Source organism: Gopherus evgoodei, chromosome 13 (genome assembly GCF_007399415.2).
Source record: "Gopherus evgoodei ecotype Sinaloan lineage chromosome 13, rGopEvg1_v1.p, whole genome shotgun sequence".
NCBI lineage: Eukaryota > Metazoa > Chordata > Testudines > Testudinidae > Gopherus > Gopherus evgoodei.
The window spans coordinates 2,924,518-2,944,350 of record NC_044334.1 but is presented as its reverse complement, the minus strand read 5'-3'; the positions used below and the strand labels follow the sequence as shown (position 1 = coordinate 2,944,350).

General features: G+C 44.1%; 1 protein-coding gene across 1 annotated transcript in view; it reads left to right on the top strand.

Annotated features, from left to right (window-relative positions):
* The window catches only part of KIAA1671 (KIAA1671 ortholog), a 149,749-nt gene extending 131,519 nt beyond the window's left edge, over positions 1 to 18,230 (top strand). The window contains exons 8-13 of the mRNA XM_030583015.1: positions 5,810 to 6,065; positions 7,965 to 8,139; positions 12,355 to 12,479; positions 13,226 to 13,356; positions 13,511 to 13,593; positions 14,464 to 18,230. Of these exons, the coding sequence (XP_030438875.1) occupies positions 5,810 to 6,065; positions 7,965 to 8,139; positions 12,355 to 12,479; positions 13,226 to 13,356; positions 13,511 to 13,589 (766 nt within the window). The 3' untranslated portion in view covers positions 13,590 to 13,593; positions 14,464 to 18,230. The remainder of the gene's footprint in view (positions 1 to 5,809; positions 6,066 to 7,964; positions 8,140 to 12,354; positions 12,480 to 13,225; positions 13,357 to 13,510; positions 13,594 to 14,463) is intronic.
* The last annotated feature ends 1,603 nt before the right edge of the window (positions 18,231 to 19,833 follow it).

The window sequence follows — 19,833 nt, the reverse complement described above, 5'->3', positions numbered from 1 at the left end:
CTGCTGCTGAGGAATCACCTACAGGTCTTCAAAACCTTGGTATTTGTTTTACTAAAGTGTGTCTTTTAAAAAAGATCTGCCTTTAAAGACCTTCCTATTCCAGTTCTAGGTTCCGATGCCATCTGCTGCTCAACATGAGTAACTTCATGTCATTTGTTTTAAAAAATAATTGCTTGTTGGTGTGGGGCAGCGTGAGTGACTCACTGAAATGCCCCCAGAATAAAGTGGAGAGGTTTTTCTTTATTAGAATGATTGGAGAGGCAAAATACTCCTAATGTTGAACTGGAGTGAAAACCATTTGGAAACCCAGCGAAAGCAAAGTAGATTGAAACTCTGTAACTAGCATGGTTTTCCACAGCATGTGATGGTAGCACGTTGCCACAGTGAATCATAGGACTGGAAGGGACCTCAAGAGGTCGTCTAGTCCAGTTCCCTGCACTCATGGCAGGACTAAGTATTATATAGACCGGGGAGGGAAAACTACGGCCCGTGGGCTGGATCCGGACCGTCAGGGAAAACTACGGCCCGTGGGATTGCCAGCCCCGTGGCACAGTGGGGCTAGGGTGGGCTCCCTGCCTGCCCTGCCCCCACGCTGCTCCCGGAAGTGGCCGGCACCACGTCCCTGCAGCCCCTTGGGGAAGGGGGAGCAGAGGGCTCCGTGCATTGCCCTTGTTTGCAGACATCACCCCCCGCAGCTCCCATTGGCTGGGAATGGGGAACTACAGCTAATGGGAGCTTCGGGTGTGGAACCCACAGGTGAGGGCAGCGCGCGGCGGAGCTGACTGCACCGCCCTACCCCCAGGAGCCACTGCCGGACATGCTGGCCACTTCCAGGAGTGGTGTGGGGCCAGGGCAGGCAGGGAGCCTGTCTTAGCCCTGCTGCACTGCTGCCCGGGAGCCACCTGAGGTAAGTGGTTTTGAGCCAGAGCCCGCACCCTGAACCCCTCCTGCACCCCGCACCCACTCCCCACCCCCCTTCCCTGAGCCCCCTGCCGCATCCCTCTTGTACCCCAATTGCCTTCCCTGAGCCCCCTCCTGCACCTCACACTCTTTCTGCACCCCAACCCCTTGCCCTGTGCCCCTTCCTGCACACTCTCCCACAGCCTGCACTCCCTCCCGCACTTCAACCCCCGACCCCAGCCCTACTTTCATGGCCCTGCATACAATTTCCCCACCCAGATGTGGTCCTCTGGCCAAAAAGTTTGCCCACCCTTGATCTAGACCATCTCTGACAGGTGTTTGTTTAACATGCTCTTAAAAATCCCCAATGATGGAGATTCCAGAACCTCCCTGGACAATTTATTCCAGTGCTTAACCACCCTGACAGTTAGGAAGTTTTTCCTAATGTCCAACCTAAATCTCCCTTGCTACAATTTAAGCCCATTGCTTCTTTTCCTATTCTTGGAGGGTAAGGAGAACAATTTTACTCCCTCCTCCTTGTTACAGTCTTTTATGTACTTGAAAACTGTTATCATGTCCCCGCTCAGTCTTCTCTTCTCCAGACTAAACACACCTAATTCTTTCAAGCTTCCCTCATAGGTCATGTTCTTTAGACCTTTAATCATTTTGTTGCACTTCTCTGGACTTTGTCCAGTTTGTCTGCATCTTTCCTGAAATGTGGCACCCAGAACTGGGGACAATACTCCAGTTGAGGCCTAATCAGTGCAGAGTAGAGCAGAAGAATGACTTCTCGTGTCTTGCATACAACACTCCTGCTCATACATCCCAGAATGATGTTTGCTTTTTTTTGCAACAATGTTACACTGTTGACTCCTATTTTTAGCTTGTGGTCCACTATGACACTTTTTGCAGTACTCCTGGATGTCTGTGGCCCTTCCTCTGTGATGCTGACCTCACATTAGTGATCCACACCTTTTTAATCTTGAGGCTAGTCTTTTGTGTGCTGTACTTAGGGGATACTCTTTAAAAGAACCCAGAATCTTTAGCTAGCGCAGAATATGTCGGTACAGATCCCGAGTGGAGCGAACTGTGAGTATATATAACACGGGCATGCTGTGCCCTGCCCTGCTTATCTGCTACTCCCAAGTGTAGTTCAAGTTGTTGCTTATGACTGCTAAATTCCACAATAGTTTAGGATTTTTTTAACCTAGTGATCACCTCTGTCCCACCTTGGCAACTATGGTTCATCAGGCGAGTGTGGTTTCATTTTCTTGAGTGGTTAAACTCTTGATGGTTGCCTATCGAGGGATCAACCCTCCAGTATTTCTCTGACTAGATCGAACCTTAAATAACAAATATAATTGCAGATAGGAAAGATGAAATATAAATCCTAATGCTGTTTAAACTTAATGCCCCCCAATCACAGGATAGCGTCTTCCCACCTGCCCTGACAGCGGAAAGTCATGGAAGTGCTGACCTTTGGTCAGGACAGTGACGTAAGCAGTTCAGAATCAGAGAACATTTAATTTCACTGTGTTGCTGACAATATTTCACTTTCCTTTGAGTTAGAAGTAGCTGAAATTACTCACAGCCCAACTCTTCACTGCCCCTTTAAAGAGCTTTCTAAGTACTGTGCAAACACTATATGTACTTCCAGGGGCTTGCCTGAGACTATGAAATGAATTCCCACCAGAGCTAAGGATCATCACAAATCTCACCATCGTCCACTCTGAGTGCAGGGCACATTTCTTTCACCTTGCCTTGTCTAACATATATGGAGTGTGTGTGTGTGTGTGTGTGTGTGTGGATGGGAATGTAAAAATTCCCAAACAAAACACTCCCCTGCACATGCTTGTCACCTTGGGGAGAAGATGAGAGAACAAACACGTGACATGTTAGGCACATCATTTAATGCACTTCTGGAAAGCACTCAGATACTACCATTATGAGCACAGTATAAGAACCTCTCTAGAACAGACTAGGGCTTACTTCTCTTTGTTCATCCATATACAAATACATCATACTCAAACGAATAAGGAAAATAATGCTTTTTTTCAGCTTCGTGCTCCTGAGGCCTGTAGACAGGGCATGATCCCTCTGACTTGTTTTCTTTTCAAATGTGCTGCAGTTCCAACTCATCTGGTCTGTCCCTTTTTGAGCATCTAATGTGGACCCTGGTTCAGGATCGCCAGACAATTTGCTTAATTGTGCAGAACCTAACAACAGATACTTGTGTGGACATTTGCTGTAAACAAAATTATGCCTTGACTTGAAATTTTATATTTATCTGTATGTATTCTATTTGTGTAATTCTGATACTTGGAGCAGAAGTTCTCAAACTGTGGTCTGTGGACCCCCAATGGTACGCGAGCTCCATTCCCTCTAAGGTGGGCACCTAGGCGATTGCACATGAGAGAATGAAGGGCCACCCACCTAATTAGTGGAGCTGCGCAGGCATGGCTTCACTAATTAGGTGCCAGAACCCTGGAGAAGACGTACGTGTAAGGTGAGGTGATGGCCTTTGAAGGAATGGGGGTAGGTAGGAGGGGGCAATGGGGTGAGAAGAGGGGGTGGGGGGAATTTGGGACTTTCAGGGCTGCAGCGGCCAGAGAAAGAGGCAACTTTTCTCCAGCTCCAGGGCTGTTACTGCCGGGAAGAGGCTGCTCTCCTTCCTACCCTCAGCTCTGTGGCTGCTATGGCAGGGGAAAGAGGGAGAGACCCACCTCCTTTTCAGCTCAGGGGCTGCCTTGGAGGGGAAGAGAGGGCACATCCATCACATTAGAAACGTAAAACTACTGATATGAAAATATGAGTTGTGTGCTTTTATTTGTAGAACAAAAAAAGTTAATTGTTATAATTTTTTATATATATATGTGTGTGTAGCGCTTTTATCCAAAGTGTTTGACAGTAGTAAAATGGTACAAACAACATTTGGAAAGATGATTAAGTGGTCTGCTGAGACCCTTAGCAATTTTCAAGTGGTCCACGGGGGAAAAACATTTGAGAACCACTGACTTAGCGGATACGTCTACACAGCAGTAAAAAAAAAAAAAAAAAAAAAGTGTGTGTGTGTGTGTGTGTTCTTAACTCGGATTAGCCTACCTGCATTAGCTGGCTCAGGTTAAAATAGTAGAGAAGACATGACAGCTTGCCTTATAACTCTGATTAGCAGCTCAAGTATAACAGGGCAGCCTGGGGTTGAACCCAAGTTAAAAGCAAAGTTGCTGTGTCTTTACTGCTATTTTAAGTTCACACACATTTTTGTGCATAGACCAGTGATTCTCAACCTTTCTAGACTAGAGTACCCCTTTCAGGAGTCAGATCGTTGTTGCATACCCAAGTTTCACCTCACTTCAAAACTACTTGCTTACAAAATCAGACATACAAATATAAAAGTGTCATATGTGATGGGGCAAGGCCAGATGGCTACAGTAAAGTACTGAGGAACAGGTATGTTAGCCCCAGGCTAAACACATCCCTAGTACCATGGTAATCAAATGGCAGTTGCTCCAGGTTATCAAGGCACCTGAGGCCGATTAAGATCTTTCTGCAAGGCAGTGGAGATAGCTACATTGATTAGAACACCTGCAGCCAATCAAGGCAGGCTAATCAGGGCACCTGGGTTTAAAAAGGAGCTCACTCCAGTCAGGCGGGAAGGAGCCAGAGGAGAGGAAGCGTGTGTGAGGAGCTGGGAGCAAGAGGCACAAGGAGCGGAAACTGAGAGGGTGTGCTACTGGAGGATTGAGGAATTATCAGACAATCAAGCATTTATAGACACCAGGAGGAAGGTCCTGTGGTGAGGATAAAGAAGGTGTTGGGAGGAGGCCATGGGGAAGTAGCCCAGGGAGTTGTAGCTGTCATGCAGCTGTTACAGGAGGCCCTATAGACAGCTGCAATCCACAGGGCCCTGGGCTGGAACCTGGAGTAGAGGGCGGGCCCGGGTTCCCCTCCGAACCTCGCAACTCCTGATCAGACACAGGAGTTGACGACCCAGACTGTGGGATCCACCAGAGGGGAAGGTCACTGAGGTGAGCAAATCCGCCAATAAGCGCAGGACCCACCAAGGTAAAGGAGGAACGTTGTCACATATAGCACCCTATCACTGAAAAATTGCTTATTTTCTTAGTTTTTACTGACTTCACCAGTGCTTTTCATGAAGGCTGCTTTGAAACTAAGCAAACATCTAGATGAGTTGATGTAGCCCCTGAAAGACCTCTGAATACCCCCAGGGGTACACATACCACTGGTGCAGGTGAATCCTAAGTGAAGCCATTTGTGGTGAAAAAGTTATTACAATGAAAATGAGTCACCCTTCTCTGCTAGCCTGAAATGTCTCCAAATGATACATTTCTTACCTCTTGACGTGGTTTCAGCTTTCACTCTGAATGATTAAGGGCCACATCCTGTCTGTCGTCTATGGTGGTACAAAGACCTGGCCTTGTGGGACTGGTGCTGCTCCTTTGCAGAAAGCATGGCTGGATTTGAAGGTCCACAACCACTGTATACTGTGAAGCTTTTCCAAGTTTTATTACAGTGCAGCACTCTAGGGAGTTGTGGGGCTGGGTTGGGACCAGGGCCAATGGATCTGTGGTTTATGAATCCATCTGCCATTCTCTTCCATCACATGGGGACTGGTACAAATTTGCGGCTGCAGTTCTGGCCACAGTAGTTGCTCTGGGGCTTATGGAAGAGGACTCCTCACTTCAGCCTCAATCTGTTATTCCTATGACTCAAACCGCACACTAGTTCTAAGACTATATAGTCTGTCCCTCTTATAGATGGCTGCATACATGTTCCTGTACATGCAATACATCATGATACATTCTAAGTATGCATGGTATAAAATATACTTGCAGGTATGTTCGCTCATGCATCCTTCTGCCTCAGAGTTCATTCTCTTGTGTTGCAGCTTTGTGCCCGAGTCTCCTTCCTCAGAAAGCAATGTTGTTTCAACAAGGAAGCAGCCACCAAATAGCTGGCTGTCTTCTCTCTCTTCTCAAACGGAACCTGCCTCCATGATCGATCAGCACGATTCCTCAAAAGACCAAAGGAGCACAAGTTTGGACCGTTCCAGCACTGATATGGATTCAACTGACGGTATTGTGAGACCCCTTCCAGCAGATACCTACTCTGAGGAGAAAACCATTGACTTCTCCTTCATTGATGTAAGTCTCCATAAAGGGAAAAAGTTGTTCATTTTAAGTATGTTACCTACACTGTTAGCAAAAGGCTATGCCATGTCTTCTCCCAACTTTATAGTCAACCTTGTGCTGTGCTTCTTTATCCATTAAAGCTTCTTCAGTGACTTCTTGTGTGAAAAAGTCAAGATAAATTGCAGTGAAAGTTCTTGTGGCTGCCCTTCCTATTAAGTCTGTGTGAATTCTATTAAAAGAGACCAAAGGGACAACAGTTTGCACTTCAGTTGGTCATTTTTCAGTCTGCTCCTAGGAGATGTGCTGTGAAAAAGAGTTTAATGACTCTAGGAAATGGAAGCCATACATTTCTGAGACAACATAGTAAAGTGATACAAATTGCTAGTGCTCCACCAACGTGTGAGAAATGCAGATTAAGCTACAGAGACTGGATTTTAATACTACTTTTCTAATTGACAATTAGACCGTCTTTCTGCAGTCTTTTTAAAATCATGTTCCTAAAATGATTTTAGTTTAAAGAGAATCTTTTGAAAAATTGAGAATCCTGAATTGCACAGGAATGTTGGTAATAACAGTGCCTAGTCATGCAGATAGTTCTCCGCCTCAGCACTACACAAGAGCATTCCTACAGATAATATGGATTTCTCCTTTCACATACAGTCTCTGTGAGTTAAGAATTTATCTTGAATAAGAGTTGCTCGTCTTTTCTTATATGTTAGCCGGGGCAGATACTGTAGAAAGCTACCTATGAATTGTTACGTTCTCACTCTATACAACCCCCCCCCTTTGTTTTGTAGTAGAATTTACAGTTTTGGAGAAGGTGGAACATAGTGTTCTCAGAAGCCGCTGCAATGCATCTATTCACGTATTACTGTAGCTGACCTGAATAGCAGTAGTGTAGCTGAACAACAGACTGCGCTGTAAAATGTCTGAAGGAGGCTAACGCTTTCTCTTCCCTTAACTAAGGATAATAGTCCAGATCCTGGGCAGTGCAGTATTGTGGTGGTATCACACCTTACTGCCAGTGGATTCTGGGTGTGGGGTACCTTGTAGTGGCCCCTGCTATAGGACCATAGATCCCATCCTCCCAGCAGCTGCAAATGCCATTTCGAAACAGTGATGACTTCAAGCAGAACTGTCCAAGTCCAGAAGGCCCCTGTGCTGTTTGGATGAATGGTTAGTTTCTGAACTGAGAACTTTTAAAATTTTTGTTTTAAAATAGAAGTTTTCAGGGAAGAATGGAGGACCCAGGGCCTCTGGGAAAAGACAGTTATAATCGGCAATGAATTATATCACTAAATACAACTGCTCTGCTTTTGCTTTACTGTAATCTATTCAGTTTTCCTTTGTGCATGGAGATGGCATTGTTTTAAATAACTGATCAGCTCCTTTTTGCCAAAATACTTAACTTTCATTCTTTTTGTTGCTGGCAAACAGCTTGACATTTCTGAAGATGGGGACCAGTCAGAGCTGGGAAAATATAGCAAACTGTCAAAGAGGAGAGAGTTGCATAATCCCTTTATGGTTTTGCAAGTCCCTGCCTTCTGATTGGCTGATGGCCATTGTTACCTAGTAAGAGCACACAAATTATCATAGGTTGGTTATTGAAAAATAACTCTGCAGTGATGCAGCTCAAACATCCAGAACTAAGCAGAGTTCAGGGAACTGTCCAAATGGGAAACCACTGTAGTTCCATATCAGTTATTGTACAGCATCTTAGCACTCTGAGTAAATTCGATTTAATTGGAGTTTAAAATAACAGTGATAATAATTAAAACAAAAGGAGTCTTAATTAATCTGAAATATGGTTATGCTTAAAAATAAGACCTGCAGTAGTTATGGAATGAACCACCCTATTTTCAGGCTAATTGACATTCCCACATTTGAGGGTAACATTTTTCTTTTTAAAAGCAAACTTCTATACTGGATTCCAGTGCCCTGAAAACCCGCGTGCAGCTCAGCAAAAGGATTCGCCACCGGGCACCTAGCTCCCATTCGCTCAGGAGAAGCAGACGGATAGAGTCTGAAAACAAACTCTCGGTGATGCAGGAGACTGACAGCACTTGGATGTTTAAAGACTCCACAGGTATCCCTCTCAGTCCTGTGAAATAATTAGTCATGGTGCTGCGGGGTTGTCCTCTGTAGAATCTTTTCTCTTCTTTGAGTTAATGTCCCTGTGGGTACTCTACTATAGTTGTGTGTGTGCCTGCGCATCTTCAGTCAGAGATTTTTGTCAGCAGTATGTGCATATTCATGCTTGTGCCCTTCGCATCTTTGTGCTCCAGCCTGAAGATATACAGGGAGAGGTGGACTCCGGTTCCTTCTCAACCTGTGGCTAGAGATGTCCAATAGCTCAGCATACCTACCTTGTTTTTTTCCTCCTTGTTCCTATTATTCTATTAATGTTATTCACTCATTTTAGTTTGTTGTTTTATATTTTCTTTCCCCAGCACAAGTTCTCTGGTTCAGTGGGTCCCCCCTTTTTGTTCCATGGTCAGGGCCTCTTGCCTTTGACCCCTGTTCATTTGCCACCTTTCTTCCTTGGGCATGCCCAAAACCCTGGGCTTCAGACCCTGACAGACCTGACATAGGTCCTTTCCTTTCAACGATGGGCATTCCAGCTGACTCAGAGAGTCTCACATCCCGTCAAAGTGCAAGTCTGCTTTAGCTTCAAGAGCAGGTCCAGGAATTTGAGAGAGGCTGAAGTTGCTCCTTATCAAGCACCACTTCAGAGTCCAAATCTTCCCCTGCACCTTTCCACCCCCTCACCTATACCCTGGGGTCAGCCTCTCAGGTCGCTCCAGTGAGCAGAGATGAAGGGGCACCTTCGAAGACTTCAAAATCTACTGAAAAGAAAATACCTTGATCCCTACATGGGAGAAATTGGCCCAGAGACCAGGAAATAAGGAGAGCTGGCCTCACAGGATGGGTAATGCCGAGGCTTATAGTTCCTCTGGTATCAAGAGGTCGATACCTCCAAAAAAGGGTTCTAGCACACTGTGTACCAAGAAGTCTCTCGGCAAACGAGTGGTAGCCTCATTGGAGCCCTCCAAGCATAGCGAAGGACTCTTTGAAGAAAGGATCTTTGACCTCTTCCTTGAGCCATGGTCATAAAGGGCGTACGGACCATCCCATTCATACCCTCTCCAGTACCACTTGACACTTCTCAACCTGAGGATCAGTGTCGAAGAGCTCTGATACCGGTTGATACCGGTTGCATTTCTTTCTCAAGAGGCTCTCCAAATGTCAGTAGAGCCCAAATCCCTTCTCCTGAGGAGTGCCAAGAAGACTTTTTGCCAGTACTGATGGTACCCTCAGGTACTGGCATACTCTCTAGTGCTGCTGCAACCTCACACAAAATCTTGATCTCTGGTACCAATGTGACTGCCTGTGCCAATTTCACCATGGGTACTGACACCCTTAGCTTCTCCCAGACTCAGACATTTCCATACAGGATTCTACCACCTTTCCTGTGCTGTATCCTAAGGATGAGACCATAGGAACCAGGTGACGTCTGACCAGTCAGCCTTGGTAAAAGTATCCTGGAGGTCCCTCTCCCTTTCCTTATGTCCTGCCACTTTGGGCTTTCTGGAACCCTGGAACCCTTGGATCCTGTCTGGTGATCAGTTCTATAGAGTGTCCCCACTGGTACCCCAGAACCCTCTTCCCAAGGAAGATCCTTTAGAAGAACAAGAGCTCAGGGCAGAGGAGGAGGCACTACCCTCTAATAAATCCTCTTCCTCATGAGACAAGGCAGTTATGTCCCCTCCCCCATCCTACATGGGTAACTTCAAAGACTTCCAAGAATGGATGAAGAAGGCGGCAGAGGCTTTAACGATCCCTTGGAGGAGATACAAGAAGCACAGCACTCCCAGTGCATGGTTTACATACCTATCCTCAAAGCGAGGTAGCCTTGCCCATTAGTTATGCCCTATAGCCTCCAGCCCGTACACTATATGGCAAAAGCTAGCTACTGCCTTGCCTACATGCAAGCAGGCTGACAAGCACTATGTACCAGCCAAGGGCTCAGAGTTCCTTTTCTCCCATCTCACCCCAAACTTTCTGGTAGTCAATGCCATTAATGAGTGAAGCCTAGATCAGAGGAGGGCAAACTACGGCCCACGGGCTGGATCTGGTCCATCAGGGCTTTCAGTCCGGCCCACAGGATTGCCAGCCCCATGGCCCAGCGGGGCTAAGGCAGGCTCGCTGTCTGTCCTGGCCCTACGCTACTCCCAGAAGTGGCCGACACCACGTCCCTTTGGATACGGGGGGAGGAGGGAGCAGAGGGCTCTGTGCACTGCCCTTGCCTGAAGGCACTGTCCTCTGCAGCTCCCATTGGCTGGGAACAGGGAACCTCAGCTAATGGGAGCTTTGGGGGTGGAACCCACAAGTGAGGGCAGCGCGCGGTAGAGCCGCCTGCCCCCCTCCCCCCCCAGGAGACACTTCCAGACTTGCTGGCCACTCCGGAGCTGCTCAAGGTAAGCAGCACTGGGCAGGAGTCCACACCCCAAACCCCTCCTGCCCCTAACCCCCTGCCGTATACCTCCTGCCCTGAACCCCCTCCTACACTCTGCACCCCAACCGTTTGCCCTGATCCCTCAACCCCTTGCCCTGAGCCCCCTGCATCCCTCCTGCACCCCAACCCGCTGCCCTGAGCCCCCTGCCACACCCTGCACCCCTCCTGCACCCCAACACCCTGGCCTGAGCCCCCTGCCACACCTCTCCTGCACCCCAACCTACTGCCCTGAGCCCCTTCCTGCATATAGCACAACCTCCTACACCCCATACTCCCTCCTGCACCCCAACCCCTTACCCTCAGCCTCCAACCCCCTGCCCTGACCCCCCTGCTGCACCCCTCCTACACCCCAGCCCTCTGCCCGGAGCCCCCTGCCACACCCCACACCCCTTCTGCACCCCAACCCACTGCTCTGAACCCTCTCCTGCACCCCAACCCCCTGCCCTGAGCCCCCTGCCACATCCTGCACCCCTGTGCATCCCAAACCTCTGCCATGAGCCCCTTCATGCACCCCAACCCCTTGCCCTGAGCCCCTTCCTACATATAGCACACCTTCCCACACCCCATACTCTCTCCTGCTCCCCTACCCTGACCCCTCTGCTGCAACCCATACCCTCCTGTATCCCAACCCGCTGCCCTGCATACCCCACAGACCCTCCTGCATCCCAACCCCCCAGCGCTATATTCATGGCCCTGCTTACAATTTCCCCACCCAGATGTGGCCCTTGGGCCAAAAAGTTTGCCCCCCCAGTCTAGATCAACACCTCATAACAATGGTTTTAAGCTCTTGCACCTTCTCGGCCACAAAAGCTACTCTTTGGCTGCCCTGCAGTTCCTGGGTAGTCAGCTATCATGCCTTGATGGCAAAGTACAAGGGTATGAACTATAGCAAATATTCTTTCTTTTGCCACAAGAGCAGGACCAGTTTCAAGCCCTCGTCACCAAAGGCGATTGTCAGAGTGTATTTACAGTCTTCTATCAATCAGCTGACACAGCCTCTGGTTCTATGGTAACCACCATAGTTACGCATCGAGCTGTATGGCTGCAGTCCTCTGGACTCCCCAGGGCAGTACAGAATACAGGGAAGGATCTTAAGGCTCGATGGCTGGGAGAGAAGAGCGTATGATCAGACTAGTCTCTTCTGGTGGTTTCTGTTTGAGGCAGATGAAGAGCAAGTTGTCCCAGCTTTGCATGGTTGAGTGTGCCAGCTGCGCTGTTCTCATGTTACTAGTAACTAGCTGCACTTGCATGCACAATTAGTGATCTGACTCAATACAAAATGCAGTGTTTATTTGAAGACACTGAATCAGAAATGTTAATATTACAAAGCTGCAGCTGGTTTTGGTTCAAGCTGTGACCTTTGATGATGACTGTGCAAAGCCAAAATGTAGTAAAGTAATTTCCAAGTAAGAGGCCAGCGAATGTGAGTCAACTGAGCTGTTGTAAACTGAACTGTAACATATATGCTTTTATGATGTATAAACTGAGTAATTCAGAAGCAAGAGCTAAATTAATTTAAGTATACAGTTCTGCCCTTTTACAGCCCTAATAAACAGAGTCTCTCTACCATTCGGTATTTACAGTGTGCCCATCGCCATGGTGTGAGTGCTAAATCGTGTCAAATAACTTCCACTAAGTCTTCATGATTCTACTATGTTACATTGTTACACAGGAAGAGGGTTATGAGGTCAGGGCATGGACAGAAAATTTGCTGACCAACTTGCTTTGTTTCTATTTCAATGTCTCTGGTGTGAAATAACATCTGGTCATTGTAATTTTTGTTAGAAGAGAAATCTACAAAACAGGAAGAGTCTGATGAGGAAGAAAAAATACACAAAACAGAGAGATCCTCAGCTATGCAACCTCAGAGGCTTCCTGTTTTTCCAGGCATGGACCACTCTGTTCTCAAGGTGAAGATAGACAGATCATACTAGATTATGTCAGGGGTCCATCTAGTCCAGTATCCCATGGTTAACAGTGGCCACCATCAGATGCTGTCCAGAGGAAGGTGCAAGAATCCCAGAAAGGGCAATTTATACATTAACCCAGCGGTTCTCAAACTGTGGGTCAGGACCCCATTTTAATGGGGTCGCCAGGGCTGGCTTAGACTTGCTGGGGCCAGAGTCCGAGCCCCACCTCCCGGGGCCGAAGCCTGAGCACTTCATCCCTGGGCGGTGGGGCTCAGGTTACAGGCCCCCCCTGCCTGGAGCTGAAGTCCTTGAGCTTTGGCTTTGGTCCCACCACCGGGGAGAGAGGGGTTCGGGGAGGCTCAGGCTTTGGTCCCCCTTCCTGGGGTTGTCGGAAGGGCGTCGCAGTGCAATGAGGTTTGAACAGTTCAGAAAAGAAAAATTGATGATCTGTTAGATGGCCTAAGAAATGTATAGTGATGTTGTAAATAGCTTTTTCACTCATTGACCCTGTATTATTGACAGAAATATTGGCAGCGGTTTAGAAGGAAATTTAACTCCATAATAGTTCGTGTATGTTTTCAAAACAGCTCAGATTTATGGTAAATTCCATTATGAATTTATGCAGTTTATGGATTTCAGACTTGTGCTTTCTGCAGTTTCATAAGCCAGTGAAGTGATTTGAGTGATCAGATTGTCCTCCAAGGAAATCTAAAAGCAGCTTTTTTAAAAATAAACCTTTCTTCTAGGCTCAGCTTCGGAAAAGACAAGAGCCGGAGAGTCCTAGTGAAATAAATTCTGCACAGCTATTTAAATCCCAATTCCAGCAAGGAGCTCCTTGTGGCAGGGTACTGCCCTCTAGTGCTGAGAAGGAGAACAGGTGAGAGAGCAGTTTAAATTCCAGCAATCAGTAAATTCAGAAACAGCTGTTCATTTCCCTGCTAGGCTTCCAGAAGGATATGGCTTATTTTGTTTTTGTTTCTGTAATGAGATATTGTCAGTGTAGGATAAAGTTTATTTTGCTGTGTCCTTAGGTCAGAAGAAATGTCTCCTCAGTGGCTGAAAGAGCTGAAATCGAAGAAGAGGCAGAGCCAGCACGAGAATCAGGTTTGAGAAGGTACAGTACAGCGAAAACAGAGGTGTTATTCTGTAGGATTTTCATTTAACTGCTTTGCTGTGAAGTTCCTGTCTTTTCAGCCAAAGGAGATTCTTAGCTGAAGGAGAAATTACTATGCAGTTACCTTTAGCTCTTGCAGCCTGGCAGAAAGAATGTATGTTCGGTATTCACACCCTATTCCCACAGGGCATGGGTGAGCTTTTTCTGTGACTGGTACAGCCACATGGATGGACATGCAGCGGACAGCTCATTGCAATGCTCAAGCCCCTTAAAGCTGATTCTGATGATGTGAAACTTTGACTGGAAAATCTGTTCTGAAGATGCCTGTACACTGACTCAGCAAGCATAGAGCATACACATGTTGTGTTTAACTGTGCAATGCATGTCCAAGACAGTAGAATATTGCCATAATGAAGCAGATCAGATATCATTGACATTTACTATACAGATTATGGAGTTTCTCCCTTTCCCTTATTGTTCTGTAGCCTTAGTTACTAGCCCAGATGAAAGCAAGGCAATTCTAGGCAGGCAGTTCTTTTATAATAACATTCACCGTTCTGCTAATTTTATAACAATATGTAGAGTTCTACTACGAAGTGTTGTCATTGGTTAACGGGCAGGTTCTGCCGATAGATATTTAAACCATTGGAGCACTTGGTTTCAATGATGCTCTTAATAGTCCATATGCAATTTAATAAAACAAAATAGCATGTGACTGCTGCTGCACCAGCAACATGCAAAGAGCATCATTGATGGTGCGCACACATCCCAGAGACTTGAGAGTCCCGAGGGCAATGGGATTAGTTAAATTTATGAACAATGTCATACTGCAGCTATTCAAAGAGCTTCTGTTTTTTTCTCCCTTTTTAGACCCTGATTATGACTAGGAAAAGACATGGAAGTATAACAGAAGCCTTAACTCATCTGAACCTAAAATTCACACATCATGCTGCTGCTGTTTGCTTCCTGCCTCGACTGCTATGTGCATGGTGCCTTCCTGCTTTGTGGAGAAAGCTGCTTAATATTCAAAGACAAATACAAAGCTGTATCTTCTCAGATAGGGAAGGTAATAGTCACTTTAGAACTACTTGAAGTAAGAGATGGTGCAGTATAGGTAGCACTTCAGAAGGTCTTGCCTGAGGATAACATTTGTTCTAGGAAATACGGCGCATCAGAAAAAGTCCCCTTGCCTTCGAACAAAGATGACATCTCTGCAAAATTAAGCTATGTTCAGCAACTCAAGCATGTGAATGCTGGAAGGCGTGTCAAATGTAAAGGCTGGGGTTTGTATTTGTTTATGAAAATAACAAAATTTAAAATCATCTTTCCTGTGAACTAATAGTGGTTCATATTCAGAATGAAGTTTGTGGAAGAGAGAATGAAAGAACAAATCATGTTTACTGCCATATTAAAAAATTAAACTTGACTGATATTTTTTTAAAGGTATTTTTGATTGGCTGATGCTTGCACATGATCTGCTGATCAGGCAGATCAAGTTGATTTTTTAATTGAGCATAATGTTAATTTTTCATTCTTTAACTGGGATTGTCTGGTCTGTCAGCATGTAGTGTAATCGCATTATTAGAATGTCATATTCTTAAGACGATAAAGCAATAATGTCAACCAATTCTCTTTAAAAATAGATGTAAATGTTGTTTTTATTACTGAAAAGGAAGAGACGAGGAAGGATGTATAGTCTTGTCAATATGAGGGTTCCAGGTAATTGTTGAATGTCATTCTAGAAGCACCTCAGATTGTCCCACTGGATATTTTTATTAGTTACCTTTGTAAATATCAGTTTTAAGTGTTTATTTTTATGCTGATTTTGTGGGATAACCTAAATGCAATCTCTCACTTCTCAACTGTTTATGAAATGATCTATATATCTTACTTTAAGACCAAATGTTGGTATGTTAACAATGTAGATAATACTAACATCACAACACAGCTGTGACAGTCACATCAGAAGAGTTTTGATGTCTTTGGATCCAGATTCTGAAATTGGCAAGATTTTTTTTTAACCAAGAAGTCCATTTATAAGTAAATTACTGTATTTAAAATATGCATTAGTTACTTTATTTTCCCCAAGTGCTCTTTTCAGAAAAATCTTTAAAAAGATACACTAACAGGAAAGCGCATTCTTTAAGGTAGGCACCCCCAGGACTCCGATAAGGAGATCAGTGACATGGAAAGGAGAATTGAATCAAAGTAGATAAGCTCTTTCTATTCCACTATTCTCGTAACCTTCTGTGGCAAAGTGTTTGGGCCTGAACAGTCAGATGTGATGAAGCTGCACATAGTTGCATTGTGGGAGGAAAACACACATTCTTGTCTCCTGCCAAAAGGTTATTTAAATTAAATGTTAAAAATCAGGTACCAGCACTTGCACACATTTTCCCTTTTTCTGCTCAGCGTTTCAGAAGGCTTGTCTTATGTGGTACTACCACAACAGTGTACCTGCTAGCCAAAGGGATAACCTTTGTCTGCCACCCATCAAGTTGTTAGCTGCCATAAACCATGTGCCAACTCTTGTCATAAAGAAGTCACAAATTAGGTGATTTCACTCCCAGCCCATACTTCAGTAAATAACTGCAGTATGTCAAGAGAGATGACCAGTATGCTCTTCTCCCTTTTAATATCAGAGTTCTAACAGTAGCACCCCTTATTTTATAGAAATACAATATTTTTCCACTTCAAAATAAAAATGTCTTTGTTCAGTTCTTTGCCCGAAGAGAGGTGACAATGCCAGACACTGCTTTTACAGTTTCTTCTGCCAGGTCAGTCAATTCTCAAATATTACTGTCGAACGGAGTCACACTTCTGCCCTCTTTCATGTGGTTAACTCCCTCCTCCCCCCCCCCCCCCCGCTGCCCGTTAAGGGAAGGAGGAGAAGCTTCCAGAGGAGCGCATTTGTCCAAACTCTTAAAGAGACAATGTTGACTGCTTTTTAAAACTAGTTGTATAGGTTTTCTGCCCATTGTTTATGTGGCGTGGGACCTGTTTTTATTTTGGAAATGTAACTTTTAGGCAAGCTTTGTATTTTTCTATGCTTGTAATGCATCAGCCAGCTTGTTTTGTCGGTGGTGTACCAGATGTTCTTGCTGGTGTTGGTGTGTACAATTTGAACAGTATTAGCTGCTGGGTTTTTAGGTGTGACAGAAGAATGTTGGTCACTTTTAATTTCCCTTGCTAAGCGTGTGGGTGCCTTTTTTTTTTTTTGGTATTCAAAACCCAGATAGATTTGCTTGTGACCATAAAAACACTGAGGGAGGTTTAATTTTAGGATTGAGCAACTTCATAGTGTCTCTTTAATGATAGTCAGAGCATTTTGTCTAACACTTCCTGATGCAACAAAATGAAAGCCACAAACTCTTTAGATTGTTAGCTGCAGTGTTTTTGCTGTGCATTCTGATACACTGAGGGGATTGGTTTTGCATATTGGCAAAGCCCTTTGAGTATGTGTTTCCATTTCTTCATGGATAATGCACTGAAATGTACTGTAGTTTTACTGCTAGTGAGAAATGTTTAATCTTAAATATGTGTGACTAAAAAAAATCTTTAGGATAAAGTTGAGTGGGATAGTGGTGTTTTTTTTCCTGATCTTTTATTTCTTCGTATTGTATGTGAATTAAATATCTATTTTCTCTTGACTCCAGGTTCCCACCGTGAAATTATTGACATCATAAATATTTATTACACATATAATAACATGCTGAAAAAGTTTCTTTAGATAAATTCCATTTTAATTTCAAATAATGAATATGAAACTTTTTACTATTTTACTTTAACAATCACAGATTAAAACTTGCTGTTAATATGAGCCAGGAATGAGCTCTTACCTGCAGCATGTTCTTCATGTGTGATTTTTTTTTTTGTATTAATAACTGTTGGAAGCTATTTTAAGAGTAAGTTTTAACTCTTAAGTCACTTTTACTTGAACTCCCGTAAGTGTGATTGATGGAGATTGCTGGTGTTTGGCATTCGCCATTGAATACAAGGTGCTTTTGCAGAAGTGTTTTGTTCTTTTTATTTAAGACTGTCACAGTTTTATCTGCTCTTCATCCTACAGCTGCATTAGTAGATCAATAGTTTAAACAAGTACATGTAAATCAGGCTGGTGTATGGAACTTGGAAATACATCATTAATGCCCCTTTTTTTTTCACTGAAATTTGGAGAATCCTCCCCTAGAATTTTAATCCACTGATGTTTTAGGATCAGTACAAGTCTGTACATTTCATATTCACTGGAATCACCAGTTGGCCTTTTCTTCTCCTTTATTCGTTTTACATATTCACCTTGTTTATGGCTGTGTATCTTGAGGTTAGTACAGTATATGCGAAGTCAGTGTTTTTACTGGTTTTATATTACCTGCTGTATGCAAAGATGCTAAATTTCTGCTTTCCATTTTAATTTTTTTAACATGGTCGTGTAGGATTTAAAAACTTGCTTCTTGCTTGCACAGAGGTTTAGCTTTCCACACTCTGGTATTTTGTTTTGATCACATAGTAATTGCTCGCAAATTACCAGAAGCATTGTATATCAGAAACTGCCAGCTACTAATTCATAAATCATAGAATCATAGAATTGTAGGGACCTCGAGAGGTCATCTAGTCCAGTCCCCTGTCCTCAAGACAGGCCTAAGTATTATCTAGACCATCTCTGACAAATGATTGTCTAACCTGCTCTTAAAAACCTCCAGTGAGAGAGATTTCACAACCTCCCTAGGCAATTTGTTCCAATGCTTAACTACCCTGTGAGTTAGGAAGTTTTTCCTACTGACCAACGTAAACCTCCCATAGCTTCTTGTCCTAGCCTCAGAGGTTAACCAGTACAATTTTTCTCCCTTCTTGTAACAGTCTTTTATGCACTTGAAAACTGTTCCCGTGTCCCCTCTCAGTCTTCTCTTCTCCAGACTAAACAAATCTAATTCTTTCAGTCTTTCCTCATAGGTCATGTTCCCTAAACCTTTCATTATTTTTGTTTCTCTCCTCTGAACTTTTTCCAATTTGTGCACATATGTTTGCAAACTTTTGATCAGCAGCATTATCCATTAGTTTATAATTAATTTTACAAGTTTGCACATGTACTTAATATGCCTGCAATGTGTAAGGTAGTAAACCATGGATGTGGCTTAATGTAAAGTTGCTACATGGAGAGCCCTGCTGAACCAAAACATCACAATAATGATCAGAACAATTCTAGGATAAGTTTAATATAAATAGTTTGGAATCCTTTAAAAATCTAGGCACCCAGTGATGTTAGCTGCCTTCTTTACACTTTGTATCCTGACTATGTACAGGGCTATGCCCAATGCCATTAAAGGTGTGTAGTGGAAACTGAGTGTAATTGGCTTTTGAAGGGTCTGTCACACATTATTTGAATCTTTGGAACAAAAAAAGTTGATCAATCCAAACTTCCATTGCGCCAAATGTCCAAAATGTTACAATGCTTGTTTATTTCTAAAACACATTTCTATCATCACAGAAATGTGTTCTATAGGATAAGAGAAGGAGTTGTGTGAAGGTGTCCTGTGTAGAATAATTGGCATGAATTAGGCATGGTCTGTTTTGTAAAATATAATGGAAGTCACTGAAATGTAATTATTTGGCAGATGCAAATATGTTCAATATGGCTGTTCTGAGGGTGGTAAAAGTTCACTGCTAACTTACTGGAATTTGGTTTTCTTCGAGTAGGCCAAAAGGGTCAGTTCCATAGAATGTTAAAACTCTATCAATCTAGTTGGGCCCAGTGTCTCTTATTACCATACAAATACCTTTCCGTGTCAGTAAAGTATAAAACCCCTTCAGTCAGGCTAAGCTGTAACTGAACTGATAACTGTAACTGATCCAGACTTCTGCATTTGGACAGTGCAGGCAGGTTAAACCTTAAGAGAGAATCTGCTATCTCAGGAGGAAAAGAATGTAGTTGACAATGCTGACAATCTTTAAGTTCTTTTGCACAGGTTCATATTTAAAACATGAAACAATTTCTGCTTGGGGGTAAATGTTCTTTTCCAATATTCTTGAATTTAAGTAATACAATAAACAGTCTAAAGCAAGCCAACGTGTCCTTGTGGGGCAGGGTGTATGCTAACATGGCCTCTCGGGAATGATCTATGAATGTGGAACTCTGCACTACCTTGAAAACTCCTTTCTCTCCTGTTTGCCCTTCATACAAACCAATCCATGCTGGTTTGCCATTAGAGCATCTGTTTAACTGAAGAGACCACATTGTTCACC